Consider the following 22,164-nt stretch of genomic DNA (forward strand, 5'->3'; position numbering starts at 1 on the left):
TGATACAGGGAGCCTGGACCGGAGAGCCTCTCAGTGATACAGGGAGCCTGGACTGGAGGGCCTCTCAGTGATGCCACCTGCAATTAGTACAGAATGCCGCCGCAAGGCTGTTAACGAGCCAACCCCGCCATTGCCACATAACACCAACCCTGTGCTCACTCTACTGGCTACCAATAAAATGGATAATTCTGTTTAAGATTGGCTTACTGACATTCAAATCCTTGCACAATCTGAGCCCTGGATACCTGAAGGACCTGTTGCAACTGCATCACACCCCCCACAATCTTAGATCAAAAGGACGTAACACCTTGGTCACCCCCAGAGTCCACCTCCAAAACCTTTGGAGACAGAGCCTTTTGTCATGCTGCCCCTACACTTTGGAACTCCCTGCCACACCCAATCAGGACAGCTCCATCCCTGGAAGCATTTAAGTCCAAACTGAAAACCCACCTCTTCAGTCTGGCATTCATGAACATCTGACTATCTCCTCTGTAACACAACCCAGCCTGCAACCCTGTATTAAAGGGGAACTTCAGCCTAAACAAACATACTGTCATCAAGTTACATTAGTTATGTTAATTAGAATTGATAGGTAATATAATCTCTTACCCACCCTGTTTTAAAAGAACAGGCAAATGTTTGTGATTCATGGGGGCTGCCATCTTTGTCGAGGGGGCAGCCATTTTTTTGGTTGAAAGGAGGTGACAAGGAGCAGGAGACACAGTTTCAACTGTCCTGTGTCCTGATAACCCCTCCCAGCTGCGCACGCTGGGCTTCAAATGTCAAATTCAAAATGTAAAAAAAACAAATTTGCACCAAAACAGCAGAACGAGAACAACAACATCAGAAATCCCATCATGCTTTGCACAGCGTCAGGGGAAAAAAGCCCGGGCAGTTTTCTTCTGTGCAGCTAAAAATGAGGCTTGTATGAAAGAAACAAAGTTCTGATGCTGTGAAACTGTTAAAGAAACACCAAGCCTTTCCAGTGCTGCTGAGTCGATTTTTAGTCCGGAGGTTCACTTTAATCTGAGACACAGCTATGCGCTTTGAGTCCTATGGGAGAAAAGCGCTTTACAAATGTTATTGTATTGTATAGAACAGGTTTCTGCAGACACTAAAGCTCTCCGTGCTCAGCCTGCTGATTCTCAGCGCTTGTTAATAATTATCAGCTGATCCCCGTCGGGCGGAGGGGGAAGTGTTGGGCAAGCTGTTATTGTAGTAATCCCGGCTTCCCGGACTCCTCTTATGCAAATCTCTCATGAACCCAAACATGGAGTTGTGACACAAGAGGGTGGGAGCGGATCAGTGAATAATATACATAAAAATGGTGCTGCATTAAAAAGATACGCTTAACGCTATTTGTCGTTAGTACTGCATAATGCGCACAGGGAAAAAAGAAGGAAAAACGGCACACAGTAACGTTATTTAACAATAGCGCCGTTCACGTGCCAAACAGCAGACATTATGTAATTGCAAAATGGTGAATGGATTTAATGTAACACTCAAAAATTCTAAAGCTGTTGCAGATCAAGGATTTAAAAAAAACAATATTAACGTTATTAATGTTATCAACTTTTTTACAGTAATGTGCAGTACTGTAAACGTAAACTAATGTTATCAACTTTCTGCAAGTAATGTTCAGTACTGTGAACATTAACGAACATTAATACACTGTGCAGGATTGGAGTTTAGACAAAAAAAAAAATAAAAAATCATAACAATATTATTATTAGCTAATTTGTACCTTTTTTTAGGGCTTGATTCACAAAGCATCGGTAAGTGTTAGCGCCGCTGTGAAAAGCCTTTAGTGCCCCTTAAGTAGCTCTGCGCGCACTAACGGCCCTGTGCTACTTCGCGCACAGGACCACCCACATCGCGCGCGGCGGGACAGTCGTAGTGCGCGGTGCGACGTTATCGTCACACCTGGTGCCTTGTAAACAGCGCACCCGATGCGATGAAAATGGCGCATCATGTGCGCCGTTTACAGGGCAGCGGGTGCGACGATAACTGCCACGCTGCGCGCGATGTGGGTGGTCCTGTGCGCGCAAACCACCTAACGCTGTGGCTTGCCCCACTAGCTCTTAAGGCCTCCTAACCGGCTTAGTGCTGGTGAGTGAATCGAGGCCCTAAAGTACAAAACTCTTAACGTTAATTAACTATAATACACTTTGTGCAGGATCTGACTATGCACTGCATTACATTTTAAATATAACTAAAATGTATTAGACTGCAATATGTTTATATGTAAATATCAATGATTTGAACATAAAAAATGGCAATTAATCCAGTTAAAAATAAAAACTTTAAAGCTAATGGGAATCCAGGAAAAACAAGTCAGATACTCAAGGAGAGGGTCCTAATGAGCCTTCCCTCTCCTCTCCCGGTGCCCTTGGTGCTGCGCTGGCCCCCCAGTTCCAATCCCCCGCCGCGGGGACTTCGGAAGTCTTCAGGAGCCGAGTCCTCCCGAAGACAGTCGGCTCCATACTGCACACGTGCGAGTGCGTCATAGAGGGTGCGTGCGCAGTGTAGATCGACCCGTCTTCAGGAGCACTCGGACTCCTGAAGCATTTCCGAAGCCTCCCTTTGGCCACGAGACAGCGGTATTTGACTGAAACAGTCGAATACCACTATGGGGCAACCAGCACAACAGCGGGGACCGGGAGAGGAGAGGGGATGCTCTGTGGGACCCAGAGCCTCCCTCTCCTTATGTGAGTATCTGCTTTTTTATTTATAAATGGGTTCCCATTCACTTTAAATGAAGACTACTATCAAGAGCGTCGGAGTTATTAATATCAATTAAAAAGTTATATGACGTTTTTAGGAAGACTATTTCTTAACGGTAATTAACAATTAACGTTAAATAACAATAAGCTGAAGATGGATTACCGGCATCACCGTGCGCCATTATTCGCAGGCGCCATTTTCGTATTAATCCGGGGTAGATGCTATGGCTGGAATACCCCAGAGAGCCTCTCAGTGATACAGGGAGCCTGGACTGGAGAGCCTCTCAGTGATACGGGGAGCCTGGACTGGAGGGTCTCTCAGTGATACAGGGAGCCTGGACTGGAGAGCCTCTCAGTGATACGGGGAGCCTGGACTGGAGGGTCTCTCAGTGATACAGGGAGCCTGGACCGGAGAGCCTCTTAGTGATACAGGGAGCCTGGACCGGAGAGCCTCTCAGTGATACAGGGAGCCTGGACTGGGGAGCCTCTCAGTGATACAGGGAGCCTGGACTGGAGGGTCTCTCAGTGATACAGGGAGCCTGGACCGGAGAGCCTCTTAGTGATACAGGGAGCCTGGACCGGAGAGCCTCTCAGTGATACAGGGAGCCTGGACTGGGGAGCCTCTCAGTGATACAGGGAGCCTGGACTGGGGAGCCTCTCAGTGATACAGGGAGCCTGGACTGGAGAGCCTCTCAGTGATACAGGGAGCCTGGACTGGAGGGCCTCTCAGTGATACAGGGAGCCTGGACTGGGGAGCCTCTCAGTGATACAGGGAGCCTGGACTGGAGAGACTCTCAGTGATACAGGGAGCCTGGACCGGAGAGCCTCTCAGTGATACAGGGAGCCTGGACTGGAGAACCTCTCAGTGATACAGGGAGCCTGGACTGGAGAACCTCTCAGTGATACAGGGAGCCTGGACTGGAGAGCCTCTCAGTGATACAGGGAGCCTGGACTGGAGAACCTCTCAGTGATACAGGGAGCCTGGACTGGAGAACCTCTCAGTGATACAGGGAGCCTGGACTGGAGAGCCTCTCAGTGATACAGGGAGCCTGGACTGGAGAGCCTCTCAGTGATACAGGGAGCCTGGACTGGAGGGCCTCTCAGTGATACAGGGAGCCTGGACCGGAGAGCCTCTCAGTGATACGGGGAGCCTGGACTGGAGAGACTCTCAGTGATACAGGGAGCCTGGACCGGAGAGCCTCTCAGTGATACAGGGAGCCTGGACCGGAGAGCCTCTCAGTGATACAGGGAGCCTGGACTGGAGAACCTCTCAGTGATACAGGGAGCCTGGACTGGAGAACCTCTCAGTGATACAGGGAGCCTGGACTGGGGAGCCTCTCAGTGATACAGGGAGCCTGGACTGGGGAGCCTCTCAGTGATACAGGGAGCCTGGACTGGAGAGCCTCTCAGTGATACAGGGAGCCTGGACCGGAGAGCCTCTCAGTGATACAGGGAGCCTGGACCGGAGATCCCCTCAGTGATACAGGGAGCCTGGACCGGAGAGCCTCTTAGTGATACAGGGAGCCTGGACTGGGGAGCCTCTCAGTGATACAGGGAGCCTGGACTGGGGAGCCTCTCAGTGATACAGGGAGCCTGGACTGGGGAGCCTCTCAGTGATACAGGGAGCCTGGACTGGAGGGCCTCTCAGTGATACAGGGAGCCTGGACTAGGGAGCCTCTCAGTGATACAGGGAGCCGGGACTGGAGAGCCTCTCAGTGATACAGGGAGCCTGGACTGGAGGGCCTCTCAGTGATACAGGGAGCCTGGACCGGAGAGCCTCTCAGTGATACGGGGAGCCTGGACTGGAGAGACTCTCAGTGATACAGGGAGCCTGGACTGGGGAGCCTCTCAGTGATACAGGGAGCCTGGACTGGAGAGACTCTCAGTGATACAGGGAGCCTGGACTGGAGAGACTCTCAGTGATACAGGGAGCCTGGACCGGAGAGCCTCTCAGTGATACAGGGAGCCTGGACTGGGGAGCCTCTCAGTGATACAGGGAGCCTGGACCGGAGAGCCTCTCAGTGATACAGGGAGCCTGGACCGGAGAGCCTCTCAGTGATACAGGGAGCCTGGACTGGAGAACCTCTCAGTGATACAGGGAGCCTGGACTGGAGAACCTCTCAGTGATACAGGGAGCCTGGACTGGAAAACCTCTCAGTGATACAGGGAGCCTGGACTGGGGAGCCTCTCAGTGATACAGGGAGCCTGGACTGGAGAGACTCTCAGTGATACAGGGAGCCTGGACCGGAGAGCCTCTCAGTGATACAGGGAGCCTGGACTGGGGAGCCTCTCAGTGATACAGGGAGCCTGGACCGGAGAGCCTCTCAGTGATACAGGGAGCCTGGACCGGAGAGCCTCTCAGTGATACAGGGAGCCTGGACTGGAGATCCTCTCAGTGATACAGGGAGCCTGGACTGGAGAGCCTCTCAGTGATACAGGGAGCCTGGACCGGAGAGCCTCTCAGTGATACAGGGAGCCTGGACCGGAGAGCCTCTCAGTGATGCAGGGAGCCTGGACCGGAGAGCCTCTCAGTGATGCAGGGAGCCTGGACCGGAGAGCCCCTCAGTGATACAGGGAGCCTGGACTGGAGAGCCTCTCAGTGATGCAGGGAGCCTGGACCGGAGAGCCCCTCAGTGATACAGGGAGCCTGGACTGCGGAGCCTCTCAGTGATACAGGGAGCCTGGACTGGGGAGCCTCTCAGTGATACAAGGAGCCTGGACTGGAGAGCCTCTCAGTGATACAGGGAGCCTGGACTGGGGAGCCTCTCAGTGATACGGGGAGCCTGGACTGGGGAGCCTCTCAGTGATACGGGGAGCCTGGACTGGGGAGCCTCTCAGTGATACAGGGAGCCTGGACTGGAGAACCTCTCAGTGATACAGGGAGCCTGGACTGGGGAGCCTCTCAGTGATACGGGGAGCCTGGACTGGGGAGCCTCTCAGTGATACGGGGAGCCTGGACTGGGGAGCCTCTCAGTGACACGGGGAGCCTGGACCGGGGAGCCTCTCAGTGATACGGGGAGCCTGGACCGGAGAGCCTCTCAGTGATACAGGGAGCCTGGACCGGAGAGCCTCTCAGTGATACAGGGAGCCTGGACCGGAGAGTCTCTCAGTGATACAGGGAGCCTGGACCGGAGAGCCTCTCAGTGATACAGGGAGCCTGGACCGGAGAGCCTCTCAGTGATACAGGGAGCCTGGACCGGAGAGCCTCTCAGTGATACAGGGAGCCTGGACTGGAGAGCCTCTGTGATACAGGGAGCCTGGACTGGAGAACCTCTCAGTGATACAGGGAGCCTGGACCGGAGAGCCTCTCAGTGATACAGGGAGCCTGGACTGGGGAGCCTCTCAGTGATACAGGGAGCCTGGACTGGAGAGCCTCTTAGTGATACAGGGAGCCTGGACTGGAGAGCCTCTCAGTGATACAGGGAGCCTGGACCGGAGAGCCTCTCAGTGATACAGGGAGCCTGGACTGGAGAGCCTCTCAGTGATACAGGGAGCCTGGACTGGAGAGCCTCTCAGTGATACAGGGAGCCTGGACCGGAGAGCCTCTCAGTGATACAGGGAGCCTGGACTGGAGAACCTCTCAGTGATACAGGGAGCCTGGACTGGAGAGCCTCTCAGTGATACAGGGAGCCTGGACCGGAGAGCCTCTCAGTGATACAGGGAGCCTGGACCGGAGATCCTCTCAGTGATACAGGGAGCCTGGACTGGGGAGCCTCTCAGTGATACAGGGAGCCTGGACCGGAGAGTCTCTCAGTGATACAGGGAGCCTGGACCGGAGAGACTCTCAGTGATACAGGGAGCCTGGACTGGGGAGCCTCTCAGTGATACGGGGAGCCTGGACTGGAGAACCTCTCAGTGATACAGGGAGCCTGGACCGGAGAGCCTCTCAGTGATACAGGGAGCCTGGACTGGAGAGCCTCTCAGTGATACAGGGAGCCTGGACCGGAGATCCTCTCAGTGATACGGGGAGCCTGGACCGGAGAGTCTCTCAGTGATACAGGGAGCCTGGACTGGAGAGCCTCTCAGTGATACAGGGAGCCTGGACCGGAGAGCCTCTCAGTGATACAGGGAGCCTGGACTGGAGAACCTCTCAGTGATACAGGGAGCCTGGACTGGAGAGCCTCTCAGTGATACAGGGAGCCTGGACTGGGGAGCCTCTCAGTGATACAGGGAGCCTGGACTGGAGAGTCTCTCAGTGATACAGGGAGCCTGGACTGGAGAGCCTCTCAGTGATACAGGGAGCCTGGACCGGAGAGCCTCTCAGTGATACAGGGAGCCTGGACTGGGGAGCCTCTCAGTGATACAGGGAGCCTGGACCGGAGATCCCCTCAGTGATACAGGGAGCCTGGACTGGAGAGCCTCTCAGTGATACAGGGAGCCTGGACTGGAGAGCCTCTCAGTGATACAGGGAGCCTGGACCGGAGAGCCTCTCAGTGATACAGGGAGCCTGGACTGGGGAGCCTCTCAGTGATACGGGGAGCCTGGACTGGGGAGCCTCTCAGTGATACAGGGAGCCTGGACTGGGGAGCCTCTCAGTGATACAGGGAGCCTGGACTGGGGAGCCTCTCAGTGATACAGGGAGCCTGGACCGGACATCCCCTCAGTGATACAGGGAGCCTGGACCGGAGAGCCTCTCAGTGATACAGGGAGCCTGGACTGGAGAGCCTCTCAGTGATACAGGGAGCCTGGACTGGAGAGACTCTCAGTGATACAGGGAGCCTGGACTGGGGAGCCTCTCAGTGATACAGGGAGCCTGGACTGGGGAGCCTCTCAGTGATACGGGGAGCCTGGACTGGGGAGCCTCTCAGTGATACAGGGAGCCTGGACTGGGGAGCCTCTCAGTGATACAGGGAGCCTGGACTGGAGAGCCTCTCAGTGATACAGGGAGCCTGGACTGGGGAGCCTCTCAGTGATACAGGGAGCCTGGACTAGGGAGCCTCTCAGTGATACAGGGAGCCTGGACTAGGGAGCCTCTCAGTGATACAGGGAGCCTGGACCGGAGATCCTCTCAGTGATACAGGGAGCCTGGACTGGAGAGCCTCTCAGTGATACAGGGAGCCTGGACTGGGGAGCCTCTCAGTGATACAGGGAGCCTGGACCGGAGAGCCTCTCAGTGATACAGGGAGCCTGGACTGGAGAGCCTCTCAGTGATACAGGGAGCCTGGACTGGGGAGCCTCTCAGTGATACAGGGAGCCTGGACCGGAGATCCTCTCAGTGATACAGGGAGCCTGGACTGGAGAGCCTCTCAGTGATACAGGGAGCCTGGACCGGAGAACCTCTCAGTGATACAGGGAGCCTGGACTGGAGAGCCTCTCAGTGATACAGGGAGCCTGGACTGGAGAGCCTCTCAGTGATACAGGGAGCCTGGACTGGGGAGCCTCTCAGTGATACAGGGAGCCTGGACCGGAGAGCCTCTCAGTGATACAGGGAGCCTGGACCGGAGAGCCTCTCAGTGATACAGGGAGCCTGGACCGGAGATCCTCTCAGTGATACGGGGAGCCTGGACTGGAGAGCCTCTGTGATACAGGGAGCCTGGACTGGGGAGCCTCTCAGTGATACAGGGAGCCTGGACCGGAGAGCCTCTCAGTGATACAGGGAGCCTGGACTGGGGAGCCTCTCAGTGATACAGGGAGCCTGGACTGGAGATCCTCTCAGTGATGCAGGGAGCCTGGACCGGAGAGTCTCTCAGTGATACGGGGAGCCTGGACTGGAGAACCTCTCAGTGATACAGGGAGCCTGGACTGGAGAGCCTCTCAGTGATACAGGGAGCCTGGACTAGGGAGCCTCTCAGTGATACAGGGAGCCTGGACCGGAGAGCCTCTCAGTGATACAGGGAGCCTGGACTGGAGAGTCTCTCAGTGATACAGGGAGCCTGGACTGGAGATCCTCTCAGTTATACAGGGAGCCTGGACTGGGGAGCCTCTCAGTGATACAGGGAGCCTGGACCGGAGAGTCTCTCAGTGATACAGGGAGCCTGGACTGGGGAGCCTCTCAGTGATACAGGGAGCCTGGACTGGGGAGCCTCTCAGTGATACAGGGAGCCTGGACTAGGGAGCCTCTCAGTGATACAGGGAGCCTGGACCGGAGAGCCTCTCAGTGATACAGGGAGCCTGGACTGGAGAGACTCTCAGTGATACAGGGAGCCTGGACTGGAGTTTGTAAAATTATCTTTGCAGAGGACAAATGTTTTCAGCCCTTGCCTGGGCCATATCAGACCATAAGCCGGGTTGCATGCACAAAATAAGTTGCCTGGAAAAAGGGCAGAGGGGATTACTGCTAGTAGCTACAATTCACGACAATTAGTGATATTCTACTGCTGGATTTCATAATACAATATCGGTAAAATTTGCACATTTCGGTGGAGTATGGTGTGTGTTAAATACTAGAGGAGGATGGGGCAGGGGTCGGACATGTGCAGCACACAGGCGGAGTTGGGGCAGCAGAAGAGGATGGGGCAGGGGTCGGACATGTGCGGCATGCAGGCGGAGTTGGGACAGCAGAAGAAGATGGGGCAGGGGTTGGACATGTGCAGCACACAGGCGGAGTTGGGGCAGCAGAAGAGGATGGGGCAGGGGTCGGACATGTGCGGCATGCAGGCGGAGTTGGGACAGCAGAAGAAGATGGGGCAGGGGTTGGACATGTGCAGCACACAGGCGGAGTTGGGGCAGCAGAAGAAGATGGGGCAGGGGTTGTACATGTGCAGCACACAGGCGGAGTTGGGGCAGCAGAAGAGGATGGGGGCAGGGGTCAGACATGTGCGGCATGCAGGCAGAGTTGGGACAGCAGAAGAGGATGGGGCAGGGGTCGGACATGTGCAGCACGCAGGCAGAGTTGGGACAGCAGAAGAGGATGGGGCAGGGGTCAGACATGTGCGGACACATCAATACGCGGGCGTGCAAATGTCGAGGCTTGACCTGCAGGAGTTGCAGCGGTGGAGGCAGTGGCAGCGGGGTAAGGGGGATTGCGGCCAAGCCCACAGTGTGTACTAACCACCTGAATAATGGTGATTGTAAAGGGGAGAGGGGTGGGCAGGATAGGGATAATGATGATTTAGGGGGGGGGAGGGGGGGCAGGATAGGGATAATGGCTATGTAAGGGGGGGAGGGGTGGGCAGGATAGGGTTAATAATGATGTCAGGGGGAGAGGGGTGGGCAGGATAGGGTTAATAAGGATACACAGTATTCTGCAATGTTCTCGTGTCCTGGGCAGTGTGTCACAATACAGAGGAGGTGTCAGTGAGGTGTGTATCCCGGTGACGGTGATAATGGGCAGTGAGTCAACTGCTGTCACAACTTATTCTGCTCAGGTGTGCAGAGAGTCACAGTCACTGGTCTGAGGAGCTGACAATCCCCTCCACCATGAATGCTGCTGGGTGCCCTGTCCTCCTGGTGCTGCTCCTGAGCTCCCTCTGCGCTGTGACAGCAACAGCTCCATCTACAGGTCAGTGGCAGCAGCAATGGGGGGGGGGGGGTCATCCTACACTGAGGAGCAGCCAGTTTGTGGGGGGGGGGGGGGGGCACACTGCCAGGTGTCAGTTACAGTGGCAGCAGCACTGGGGGGGGGGGGTCATCCTACAATGAGGAGCAGCCAGTCTGCGGGGGAGGGGGGGGCACACTGCCAGGTGTCAGTTACTTCCTGCTCACATCAGTGGCGGCAGGACACATACCTCCATTCACTGCGGAGGTCCATCTCTAAGTGTCTGATGCTACTTCCTGTTTAGCGTGATACACTTAAAGAGAGTCTGCTAAAACGCCGCTATCCCGCGGCTAAACGGGGGTCCCTTACCTCACAAATCCCCCTCCGTGCAGCGGAGGATCTCTTCCGCATTGAGGCAGGGCTAGCCGCCGCAGCCCTGCCCCATGCGCGTCTGTAAGCGCGTATCTCCGCCTCTCCCCCGCCCCTCTCAGTCTTCCTTCGCTGAGAGGGGCGGGGGAGAGGCGGCGATGCGCCGTTGATAGACGGCGCTGAGAGGCAGGGCTGTGGCCATTAGCCCTGCCTCTAGGAGCAGCAAAATCTACGACCAAGTTGGTCGTAGATTTTGTAGGGGGGGATTTGGGGGTGAAGGGACCCTCGTTTAGCCGCGGGATAGCGGCGGTTTAGCAGGGGCAAACATGCCCCTGCTAACTATGAGCTCTGAAGCGAGATTTATTCTCGCTTCAGAGTCTCTTTAAAGAGATGGACCTCCGCGGTGGATGGAGGAATGTGTTCCTGCCCGTCGCCTGCTGCTACTGATGATTGATGCTGGAGGGGAGAGCCTGAGGTGAGGGGGGGCCTCGCTGAGTGATGGGGGACAACGAGTGACGGGGGACAATGGAGTAGCAAGGGGAGCCTCAATAGGATTCTGAGGCTTCCCTCTCTTTGGGTAAGTATGTAATCCTGTACCTGAGCTGCGGCTAGAGTACTCTTTAATGGGGATCTGCAGTGAGAGGGATATGGAGGCTGTTGTACTTATTTCCTGTTAAACTATACCAGTTGCCTGGCTGTCCTGCTGATCTCTCATGCATCAGTAGTGTCTGAATCACACACCTGAAACAAGCATGCAGCTAATCCAGTCAGACTGTAAGGGAACTGGAGGGGAGAGACATATGGAGGCTGATATGTTTATTCCCTGTTAATGCTGATTACCTGGCTGTTCTGCTGATACTCTGCCCCAGGTTATGCTATAGCCCCTGAACAAGCATGCAGATCAGGTGACTGAAGTCAGACTAGATTAGCTGCATGCTTGTTTCAGGTGTGTGATTCAGCCACTACTGCAGCCAGAGAAATCAGCAGGATTGCCAGGCAACTGGTATTGTTTAAAAGGAAACATCCATATCCCTCTCAGTTTAGGTTCCCTTTAAGATGCAATATTTATTTTTTTTAGAACATCTTTTTATTGTTGTATAAATAGATGAGCAGACGGCGTGCAGACATCGTAGAAACGCTGCATCACATGGTACAAGAAATATTCTTACAGCAGTAAATGTGGCCACGCCCGGCTAATTGTACATTCCACACTACATATCCGGTTATTTACAGCTTTATATTAGGGTAGATCACAGAGAGAACCTCAAAGCCGTGTATATCATTCAAGTCATTCTATCACCAGTGTACGGCTCCCAAGCTGGTAATAAACCCGGCAGCCTGAGCAGGTTACTCATATTATGGGGGATCTGCTATCTGTGGAACGGAGCAACCAAACCATTGCCAGAATCATAGGAAAAGAAGAGCCGAGAACCATGCAGTTATAAGGGGTACCTGTAGGGGGCAGCAGAGCACGCAGTTATAAGGGGTACCTGTAGGGGTCAGCAGAGCACGCAGTTAGAGGAGGTATCTGTAGGGGGCATACTGCGGACATGTACAGGGGCCATACAGACACAGAGACAGAGCAGAGCACGCAGTTATAAGGGGTACCTGTAGGGGGCATACTGCGGACATGTACAGGGGTCATACAGACACAGAGACAGAGCAGAGCACGCAGTTATAGGGAGTATCTGTAGGGGGCATACTGCGGACATGTACAGGGGTCATACAGACACAGAGCAGAGCACGCAGTTAGAGGGAGTATCTGTAGGGGGCATACTGCGGACATGTACAGGGGTCATACAGACACAGAGACAGAGCAGAGCATGCAGTTATAAGGGGTATCTGTAGGGGGCATACTGCGGACATGTACAGGGGCCATACAGACACAGAGACAGAGCAGAGCACGCAGTTAGAGGGGGTATCTGTAGGGGCATACTGCGGACATGTACAGGGGTCATACAGACACAGAGACAGAGCAGAGCACGCAGTTAGAGGGGGTATCTGTAGGGGGCATACTGCTGACATGTACAGGGGTCATACAGACACAGAGGCAGAGCACGCAGTTAGAGGGGGTATCTGTAGGGGGCATACTGCGGACATGTACAGGGGTCATACAGACACAGACACAGAGCAGAGCACGCAGTTATAAGTGGTATCTGTAGGGGGCATACTGCAGACATGTACAGGGGACATACAGACACAGAGACAGAGCAGAGCATGCAGTTAGAGGGGGTATCTGTAGGGGGCATACTGTGGACATGTACAGGGGTCATACAGACACAGAGACAGAGCAGAGCACGCAGTTAGAGGGGGTATCTGTAGGGGGCATACTGCGGACATGTACAGGGGCCATACAGACACAGAGACAGAGCAGAGCACGCAGTTAGAGGAGGTATCTGTAGGGGGCATACTGCAGACATGCACAGGGGTCATACAGACACAGAGACAGAGCATGCAGTTAGAGGGGGTATCTGTAGGGGGCATACTGTGGACATGTACAGGGGTCATACAGACACAGAGACAGAGCAGAGCATCCAGTTATAGGGAGTATCTGTAGGGGGCATACTGCGGACATGTACAGGGGTCATACAGACACAGAGACAGAGCAGAGCACGCAGTTAGAGGGGTTATCTGTAGGGGGCATACTGCGGACATGCACAGGGGTCATACAGACACAGAGACAGAGCAGAGCACGCAGTTAGAGGAGGTATCTGTAGGGGGCATACTGCAGACATGTACAGGGGTCATACAGACACAGAGACAGAGCAGAGCACGCAGTTATAAGTGGTATCTGTAGGGGGCATACTGCGGACATGTACAGGGGTCATACAGACACAGAGCAGAGCAGAGCATGCAGTTAGAGGGGGTATCTGTAGGGGGCATACTGCAGACATGTACAGGGGTCATACAGACACAGAGACAGAGCAGAGCATGCAGTTAGAGGGGGTATCTGTAGGGGGCATACTGCAGACATGTACAGGGGTCATACAGACACAGAGACAGAGCAGAGCATGCAGTTAGAGGAGGTATCTGTAGGGGGCATACTGCGGACATGTACAGGGGTCATACAGACACAGAGACAGAGCATGCAGTTAGAGGAGGTATCTGTAGGGGGCATACTGCGGACATGTACAGGGATCATACAGACACAGAGACAGAGCAGAGCACGCAGTTAGAGGAGGTATCTGTAGGGGCATACTGCAGACATGTACAGGGGTCATACAGACACAGAGACAGAGCAGAGCATGCAGTTAGAGGAGGTATCTGTAGGGGGCATACTGCGGACATGTACAGGGGTCATACAGACACAGAGACAGAGCATGCAGTTAGAGGAGGTATCTGTAGGGGGCATACTGCGGACATGCACAGGGGTCATACAGACACAGAGACAGAGCAGAGCACGCAGTTAGAGGAGGTATCTGTAGGGGGCATACTGCGGACATGTACAGGGGTCATACAGACACAGAGACAGAGCAGAGCACGCAGTTATAAGTGGTATCTGTAGGGGGCATACTGCGGACATGTACAGGGGTCATACAGACACAGAGCAGAGCAGAGCATGCAGTTAGAGGGGGTATCTGTAGGGGGCATACTGCAGACATGTACAGGGGCCATACAGACACAGAGACAGAGCAGAGCACGCAGTTATAGGAAGTATCTGTAGGGGGCATACTGCGGACATGTACAGGGGTCATACAGACACAGAGACAGAGCAGAGCACGCAGTTAGAGGGGGTATCTGTAGGGGGCATACTGCGGACATGTACAGGGGTCATACAGACACAGAGCAGAGCATGCAGTTAGAGGGAGTATCTGTAGGGGGCATACTGCAGACATGTACAGGGGTCATACAGACACAGAGACAGAGCAGAGCACGCAGTTAGAGGGGGTATCTGTAGGGGGCATACTGCGGACATGTACAGGGGTCATACAGACACAGAGACAGAGCAGAGCACGCAGTTAGAGGGGGTATCTGTAGGGGGCATACTGCAGACATGTACAGGGGTCATACAGACACAGAGACAGAGCAGAGCACGCAGTTAGAGGGGGTATCTGTAGGGGGCATACTGCGGACATGTACAGGGGTCATAGACACAGAGACAGAGCAGAGCATGCAGTTAGAGGGAGTATCTGTAGGGGGCATACTGCGGACATGTACAGGGGTCATACAGACACAGAGATAGAGCAGAGCACGCAGTTAGAGGGGGTATCTGTAGGGGGCATACTGCGGACATGTACAGGGGCCATACAGACACAGAGACAGAGCAGAGCACGCAGTTAGAGGGGGTATCTGTAGGGGGCATACTGCGGACATGTACAGGGGTCATAGACACAGAGACAGAGCAGAGCATGCAGTTAGAGGGGGTATCTGTAGGGGGCATACTGCGGACATGTACAGGGGTCATACAGACACAGAGCAGAGCATGCAGTTAGAGGGGGTATCTGTAGGGGGCATACTGCGGACATGTACAGGGGTCATACAGACACAGAGATAGAGCAGAGCACGCAGTTAGAGGGGGTATCTGTAGGGGGCATACTGCGGACATGTACAGGGGTCATAGACACAGAGACAGAGCAGAGCATGCAGTTAGAGGGGGTATCTGTAGGGGGCATACTGCGGACATGTACAGGGGTCATACAGACACAGAGCAGAGCATGCAGTTAGAGGAGGTATCTGTAGGGGGCATACTGCGGACATGTACAGGGGTCATACAGGCACAGAGACAGAGCAGAGCACGCAGTTATAGGAAGTATCTGTAGGGGGCATACTGCGGACATGTACAGGGGTCATACAGACACAGAGACAGAGCAGAGCACGCAGTTAGAGGAGGTATCTGTAGGGGGCATACTGCGGACATGCACAGGGGTCATACAGACACAGAGACAGAGCAGAGCATGCAGTTAGAGGGGGTATCTGTAGGGGGCATACTGCAGACATGTACAGGGGTCATACAGACACAGAGACAGAGCAGAGCACGCAGTTAGAGGGGGTATCTGTAGGGGGCATACTGCAGACATGTACAGGGGTCATACAGACACAGAGACAGAGCAGAGCACGCAGTTAGAGGGGGTATCTGTAGGGGGCATACTGCGGACATGTACAGGGGTCATACAGCCACAGAGACAGAGCAGAGCATGCAGTTAGAGGGGGTATCTGTAGGGGGCATACTGCGGACATGTACACGAGACATACAGACACAGAGACAGAGCAGAGCACGCAGTTAGAGGGGATATTTGTAGGGGGCATACTGCGGACATGTACAGGGGTCCTACAGACACAGAGACAGAGCAGAGCACGCAGTTAGAGGGGGTATCTGTAGGGGGCATACTGCGGACATGTACAGGGGTCATACAGACACAGAGACAGAGCAGAGCACGCAGTTAGAGGGGGTATCTGTAGGGGGCATACTGCGGACATGTACAGGGGTCATACAGACACAGAGGCAGAGCAGAGCACGCAGTTAGAGGAGGTATCTGTAGGGGGCATACTGCGGACATGTACAGGGGTCATAGACACAGAGACAGAGCAGAGCATGCAGTTAGAGGGAGTATCTGTAGGGGGCATACTGCGGACATGTACAGGGGTCATACAGCCACAGACACAGAGCAGAGCACGCAGTTAGAGGGAGTATCTGTAGGGGGCATACTGCGGACATGTACAGGGGTCATACAGACACAGAGACAGAGCAGAGCACGCAGTTATAGGAAGTATCTGTAGGGGGCATACTGCGGACATGCACAGGGGTCATAGACACAGAGACAGAGCAGAGCACGCAGTTAGAGGGGGTATCTGTAGGGGGCATACTGCGGACATGTACAGGGGTCATACAGACACAGAGACAGAGCAGAGCATGCAGTTAGAGGGGGTATCTGTAGGGGGCATACTGCGGACATGTACAGGGGTCATACAGACACAGAGGCAGAGCACGCAGTTAGAGGGGGTATCTGTAGGGGGCATACTGCAGACATGTACAGGGGTCATACAGACACAGAGACAGAGCAGAGCACGCAGTTAGAGGGGGTATCTGTAGGGGGCATACTGCGGACATGTTCAGGGGTCATACAGACACAGAGACAGAGCAGAGCACGCAGTTAGAGGGGGTATCTGTAGGGGGCAGCAGAGCACGCAGTTATAGGGAGTATCTGTAGGGGGCATACTGCAGACATGTACAGGGGTCATACAGACACAGAGATAGAGCAGAGCACGCAGTTAGAGGGGGTATCTGTAGGGGGCATACTGCGGACATGTACAGGGGTCATACAGACACAGAGACAGAGCAGAGCATGCAGTTAGAGGGGGTATCTGTAGGGGGCATACTGCGGACATGTACAGGGGTCATACAGACACAGAGACAGAGCAGAGCACGCAGTTAGAGGGAGTATCTGTAGGGGGCATACTGCGGACATGTACAGGGGTCATAGACACAGAGACAGAGCAGAGCATGCAGTTAGAGGAGGTATCTGTAGGGGGCATACTGCGGACATGTACAGGGGTCATACAGCCACAGAGACAGAGCAGAGCACGCAGTTAGAGGGGGTATCTGTAGGGGGCATACTGCGGACATGTACAGGGGTCATACAGACACAGAGACAGAGCAGAGCATGCAGTTAGAGGGGGTATCTGTAGGGGGCATACTGCGGACATGTACAGGGGTCATACAGACACAGAGGCAGAGCACGCAGTTAGAGGGGGTATCTGTAGGGGGCATACTGCAGACATGTACAGGGGTCATACAGACACAGAGACAGAGCAGAGCACGCAGTTAGAGGGGGTATCTGTAGGGGGCATACTGCGGACATGTACAGGGGTCATAGACACAGAGACAGAGCAGAGCACGCAGTTATAAGTGGTATCTGTAGGGGGCATACTGCGGACATGTACACGAGACATACAGACACAGAGACAGAGCAGAGCATGCAGTTAGAGGGGATATTTGTAGGGGGCATACTGCGGACATGTACAGGGGTCATACAGACACAGAGACAGAGCAGAGCACGCAGTTATAGGAAGTATCTGTAGGGGCATACTGCAGACATGTACAGGGGTCATACAGACACAGAGCAGAGCACGCAGTTAGAGGGGGTATCTGTAGGGGGCATACTGCGGACATGCACAGGGGTCATACAGACACAGAGACAGAGCAGAGCACGCAGTTATAGGAAGTATCTGTAGGGGGCATACTGCGGACATGTACAGGGGTCATACAGACACAGAGACAGAGCAGAGCACGCAGTTAGAGGAGGTATCTGTAGGGGGCATACTGCGGACATGTACAGGGGTCATAGACACAGAGACAGAGCAGAGCATGCAGTTAGAGGGAGTATCTGTAGGGGGCATACTGCGGACATGTACAGGGGCCATACAGACACAGAGATAGAGCAGAGCACGCAGTTAGAGGAGGTATCTGTAGGGGGCATACTGCGGACATGTACAGGGGTCATACAGACACAGAGACAGAGCAGAGCACGCAGTTAGAGGAGGTATCTGTAGGGGGCATACTGCGGACATGTACAGGGGTCATACAGACACAGAGATAGAGCAGAGCACGCAGTTAGAGGGGGTATCTGTAGGGGGCATACTGCGGACATGTACAGGGGTCATAGACACAGAGACAGAGCAGAGCATGCAGTTAGAGGGAGTATCTGTAGGGGGCATACTGCGGACATGTACAGGGGCCATACAGACACAGAGACAGAGCAGAGCACGCAGTTAGAGGGGGTATCTGTAGGGGGCATACTGCAGACATGTACAGGGGTCATACAGACACAGAGATAGAGCAGAGCACGCAGTTAGAGGAGGTATCTGTAGGGGGCATACTGCGGACATGTACAGGGGCCATACAGACACAGAGACAGAGCAGAGCACGCAGTTAGAGGAGGTATCTGTAGGGGGCATACTGCGGACATGTACAGGGGCCATACAGACACAGAGACAGAGCAGAGCACGCAGTTAGAGGAGGTATCTGTAGGGGGCATACTGCGGACATGTACAGGGGTCATACAGACACAGAGGCAGAGCACGCAGTTAGAGGGGGTATCTGTAGGGGGCATACTGCAGACATGTACAGGGGTCATACAGCCACAGAGACAGAGCAGAGCACGCAGTTAGAGGAGGTATCTGTAGGGGGCATACTGCGGACATGTACAGGGGTCATACAGACACAGAGGCAGAGCAGAGCACGCAGTTAGAGGAGGTATCTGTAGGGGGCATACTGCGGACATGTACAGGGGTCATACAGACACAGAGGCAGAGCACGCAGTTAGAGGGGGTATCTGTAGGGGGCATACTGCGGACATGTACAGGGGTCATACAGCCACAGAGACAGAGCAGAGCACGCAGTTAGAGGAGGTATCTGTAGGGGGCATACTGCGGACATGTACAGGGGTCATACAGACACAGAGGCAGAGCACGCAGTTAGAGGGGGTATCTGTAGGGGGCATACTGCAGACATGTACAGGGGTCATACAGACACAGAGACAGAGCAGAGCACGCAGTTAGAGGGGGTATCTGTAGGGGGCATACTGCGGACATGTACAGGGGTCATAGACACAGAGACAGAGCAGAGCACGCAGTTATAAGTGGTATCTGTAGGGGGCATACTGCGGACATGTACAGGGGTCATACAGACACAGAGACAGAGCAGAGCACGCAGTTAGAGGGGGTATCTGTAGGGGGCATACTGCGGACATGTACAGGGGCCATACAGACACAGAGACAGAGCAGAGCATGCAGTTAGAGGGGGTATCTGTAGGGGGCATACTGCGGACATGTACAGGGGTCATACAGACACAGAGACAGAGCAGAGCACGCAGTTAGAGGGGGTATCTGTAGGGGGCATACTGCGGACATGTACAGGGGCCATACAGACACAGAGACAGAGCAGAGCATGCAGTTAGAGGGGGTATCTGTAGGGGGCATACTGCGGACATGTACAGGGGTCATACAGACACAGAGACAGAGCAGAGCACGCAGTTAGAGGAGGTATCTGTAGGGGGCATACTGCGGACATGTACAGGGGTCATACAGACACAGAGACAGAGCAGAGCACGCAGTTAGAGGGGGTATCTGTAGGGGGCATACTGCGGACATGTACAGGGGTCATACAGCCACAGAGACAGAGCAGAGCATGCAGTTAGAGGGGGTATCTGTAGGGGGCATACTGCGGACATGTACAGGGGTCATACAGACACAGAGACAGAGCAGAGCACGCAGTTAGAGGGGATATTTGTAGGGGGCATACTGCAGACATGTACAGGGGTCATAGACACAGAGACAGAGCAGAGCACGCAGTTAGAGGGGGTATCTGTAGGGGGCATACTGCTGACATGTACAGGGGACATACAGACACAGAGACAGAGCAGAGCACGCAGTTATAGGGAGTATCTGTAGGGGGCATACTGCGGACATGTACAGGGGTCATACAGACACAGAGACAGAGCAGAGCACACAGTTATAAGGGGTATCTGTAGGGGGCATACTGCGGACATGTACAGGGGTCATACAGACACAGAGACAGAGCAGAGCACGCAGTTATAGGGAGTATCTGTAGGGGGCATACTGCGGACATGTACAGGGGTCATACAGACACAGAGACAGAGCAGAGCACGCAGTTATAGGGAGTATCTGTAGGGGGCATACTGCGGACATGTACAGGGGTCATACAGACACAGAGACAGAGCAGAGCACGCAGTTAGAGGAGGTATCTGTAGGGGGCATACTGCGGACATGTACAGGGGTCATAGACACAGAGACAGAGCAGAGCATGCAGTTAGAGGAGGTATCTGTAGGGGGCATACTGCGGACATGTACAGGGGTCATACAGACACAGAGACAGAGCAGAGCACGCAGTTAGAGGAGGTATCTGTAGGGGGCATACTGCGGACATGTACAGGGGTCATAGACACAGAGACAGAGCAGAGCATGCAGTTAGAGGAGGTATCTGTAGGGGGCATACTGCGGACATGTACAGGGGTCATAGACACAGAGACAGAGCAGAGCACGCAGTTAGAGGAGGTATCTGTAGGGGGCATACTGCGGACATGTACAGGGGTCATACAGACACAGAGACAGAGCAGAGCACGCAGTTATAGGGAGTATCTGTAGGGGGCATACTGCGGACATGTACAGGGGTCATACAGACACAGAGACAGAGCAGAGCACGCAGTTAGAGGAGGTATCTGTAGGGGGCATACTGCGGACATGTACAGGGGTCATAGACACAGAGACAGAGCAGAGCATGCAGTTAGAGGAGGTATCTGTAGGGGGCATACTGCGGACATGTACAGGGGACATACAGACACAGAGACAGAGCAGAGCACGCAGTTATAGGGAGTATCTGTAGGGGGCATACTGCGGACATGTACAGGGGTCATACAGACACAGAGACAGAGCAGAGCACGCAGTTAGAGGGGGTATCTGTAGGGGGCATACTGCGGACATGTACAGGGGTCATACAGACACAGAGGCAGAGCAGAGCACGCAGTTAGAGGAGGTATCTGTAGGGGGCATACTGCGGACATGTACAGGGGTCATAGACACAGAGACAGAGCAGAGCATGCAGTTAGAGGGAGTATCTGTAGGGGGCATACTGCGGACATGTACAGGGGTCATACAGCCACAGACACAGAGCAGAGCACGCAGTTAGAGGGAGTATCTGTAGGGGGCATACTGCGGACATGTACAGGGGTCATACAGACACAGAGACAGAGCAGAGCACGCAGTTATAGGAAGTATCTGTAGGGGGCATACTGCGGACATGCACAGGGGTCATAGACACAGAGACAGAGCAGAGCACGCAGTTAGAGGGGGTATCTGTAGGGGGCATACTGCGGACATGTACAGGGGTCATACAGCCACAGAGACAGAGCAGAGCATGCAGTTAGAGGGGGTATCTGTAGGGGGCATACTGCGGACATGTACAGGGGTCATACAGACACAGAGGCAGAGCACGCAGTTAGAGGGGGTATCTGTAGGGGGCATACTGCAGACATGTACAGGGGTCATACAGACACAGAGACAGAGCAGAGCACGCAGTTAGAGGGGGTATCTGTAGGGGGCATACTGCGGACATGTTCAGGGGTCATACAGACACAGAGACAGAGCAGAGCACGCAGTTAGAGGGGGTATCTGTAGGGGGCATACTGCAGACATGTACAGGGGTCATACAGACACAGAGGCAGAGCACGCAGTTAGAGGGGGTATCTGTAGGGGCATACTGCGGACATGTACAGGGGTCATACAGACACAGAGGCAGAGCAGAGCACGCAGTTAGAGGGGGTATCTGTAGGGGGCATACTGCGGACATGTACAGGGGTCATACAGACACAGAGACAGAGCAGAGCATGCAGTTAGAGGGGGTATCTGTAGGGGGCATACTGCAGACATGTACAGGGGTCATACAGACACAGAGACAGAGCAGAGCACGCAGTTAGAGGGGGTATCTGTAGGGGGCATACTGCGGACATGTACAGGGGTCATACAGACACAGAGACAGAGCAGAGCACGCAGTTAGAGGGGGTATCTGTAGGGGGCATACTGCGGACATGTACAGGGGTCATACAGACACAGAGACAGAGCAGAGCATGCAGTTATAGGAAGTATCTGTAGGGGGCATACTGCGGACATGTACAGGGGACATACAGACACAGAGACAGA

General features: G+C 54.3%; 1 protein-coding gene across 1 annotated transcript in view; it reads left to right on the top strand.

Annotated features, from left to right (window-relative positions):
- Positions 1-9,999: 9,999 nt before the first annotated feature.
- The window catches only part of LOC137571127 (uncharacterized), a 178,181-nt gene continuing 166,016 nt past the window's right edge, over positions 10,000-22,164 (top strand). The window contains exon 1 of the mRNA XM_068279852.1: positions 10,000-10,164. Within this exon, the coding sequence (XP_068135953.1) occupies positions 10,083-10,164 (82 nt within the window). The 5' untranslated portion in view covers positions 10,000-10,082. The remainder of the gene's footprint in view (positions 10,165-22,164) is intronic.

The sequence above is a fragment of the Hyperolius riggenbachi genome, chromosome 4 (genome assembly GCF_040937935.1).
Source record: "Hyperolius riggenbachi isolate aHypRig1 chromosome 4, aHypRig1.pri, whole genome shotgun sequence".
Lineage (NCBI taxonomy): Eukaryota > Metazoa > Chordata > Amphibia > Anura > Hyperoliidae > Hyperolius > Hyperolius riggenbachi.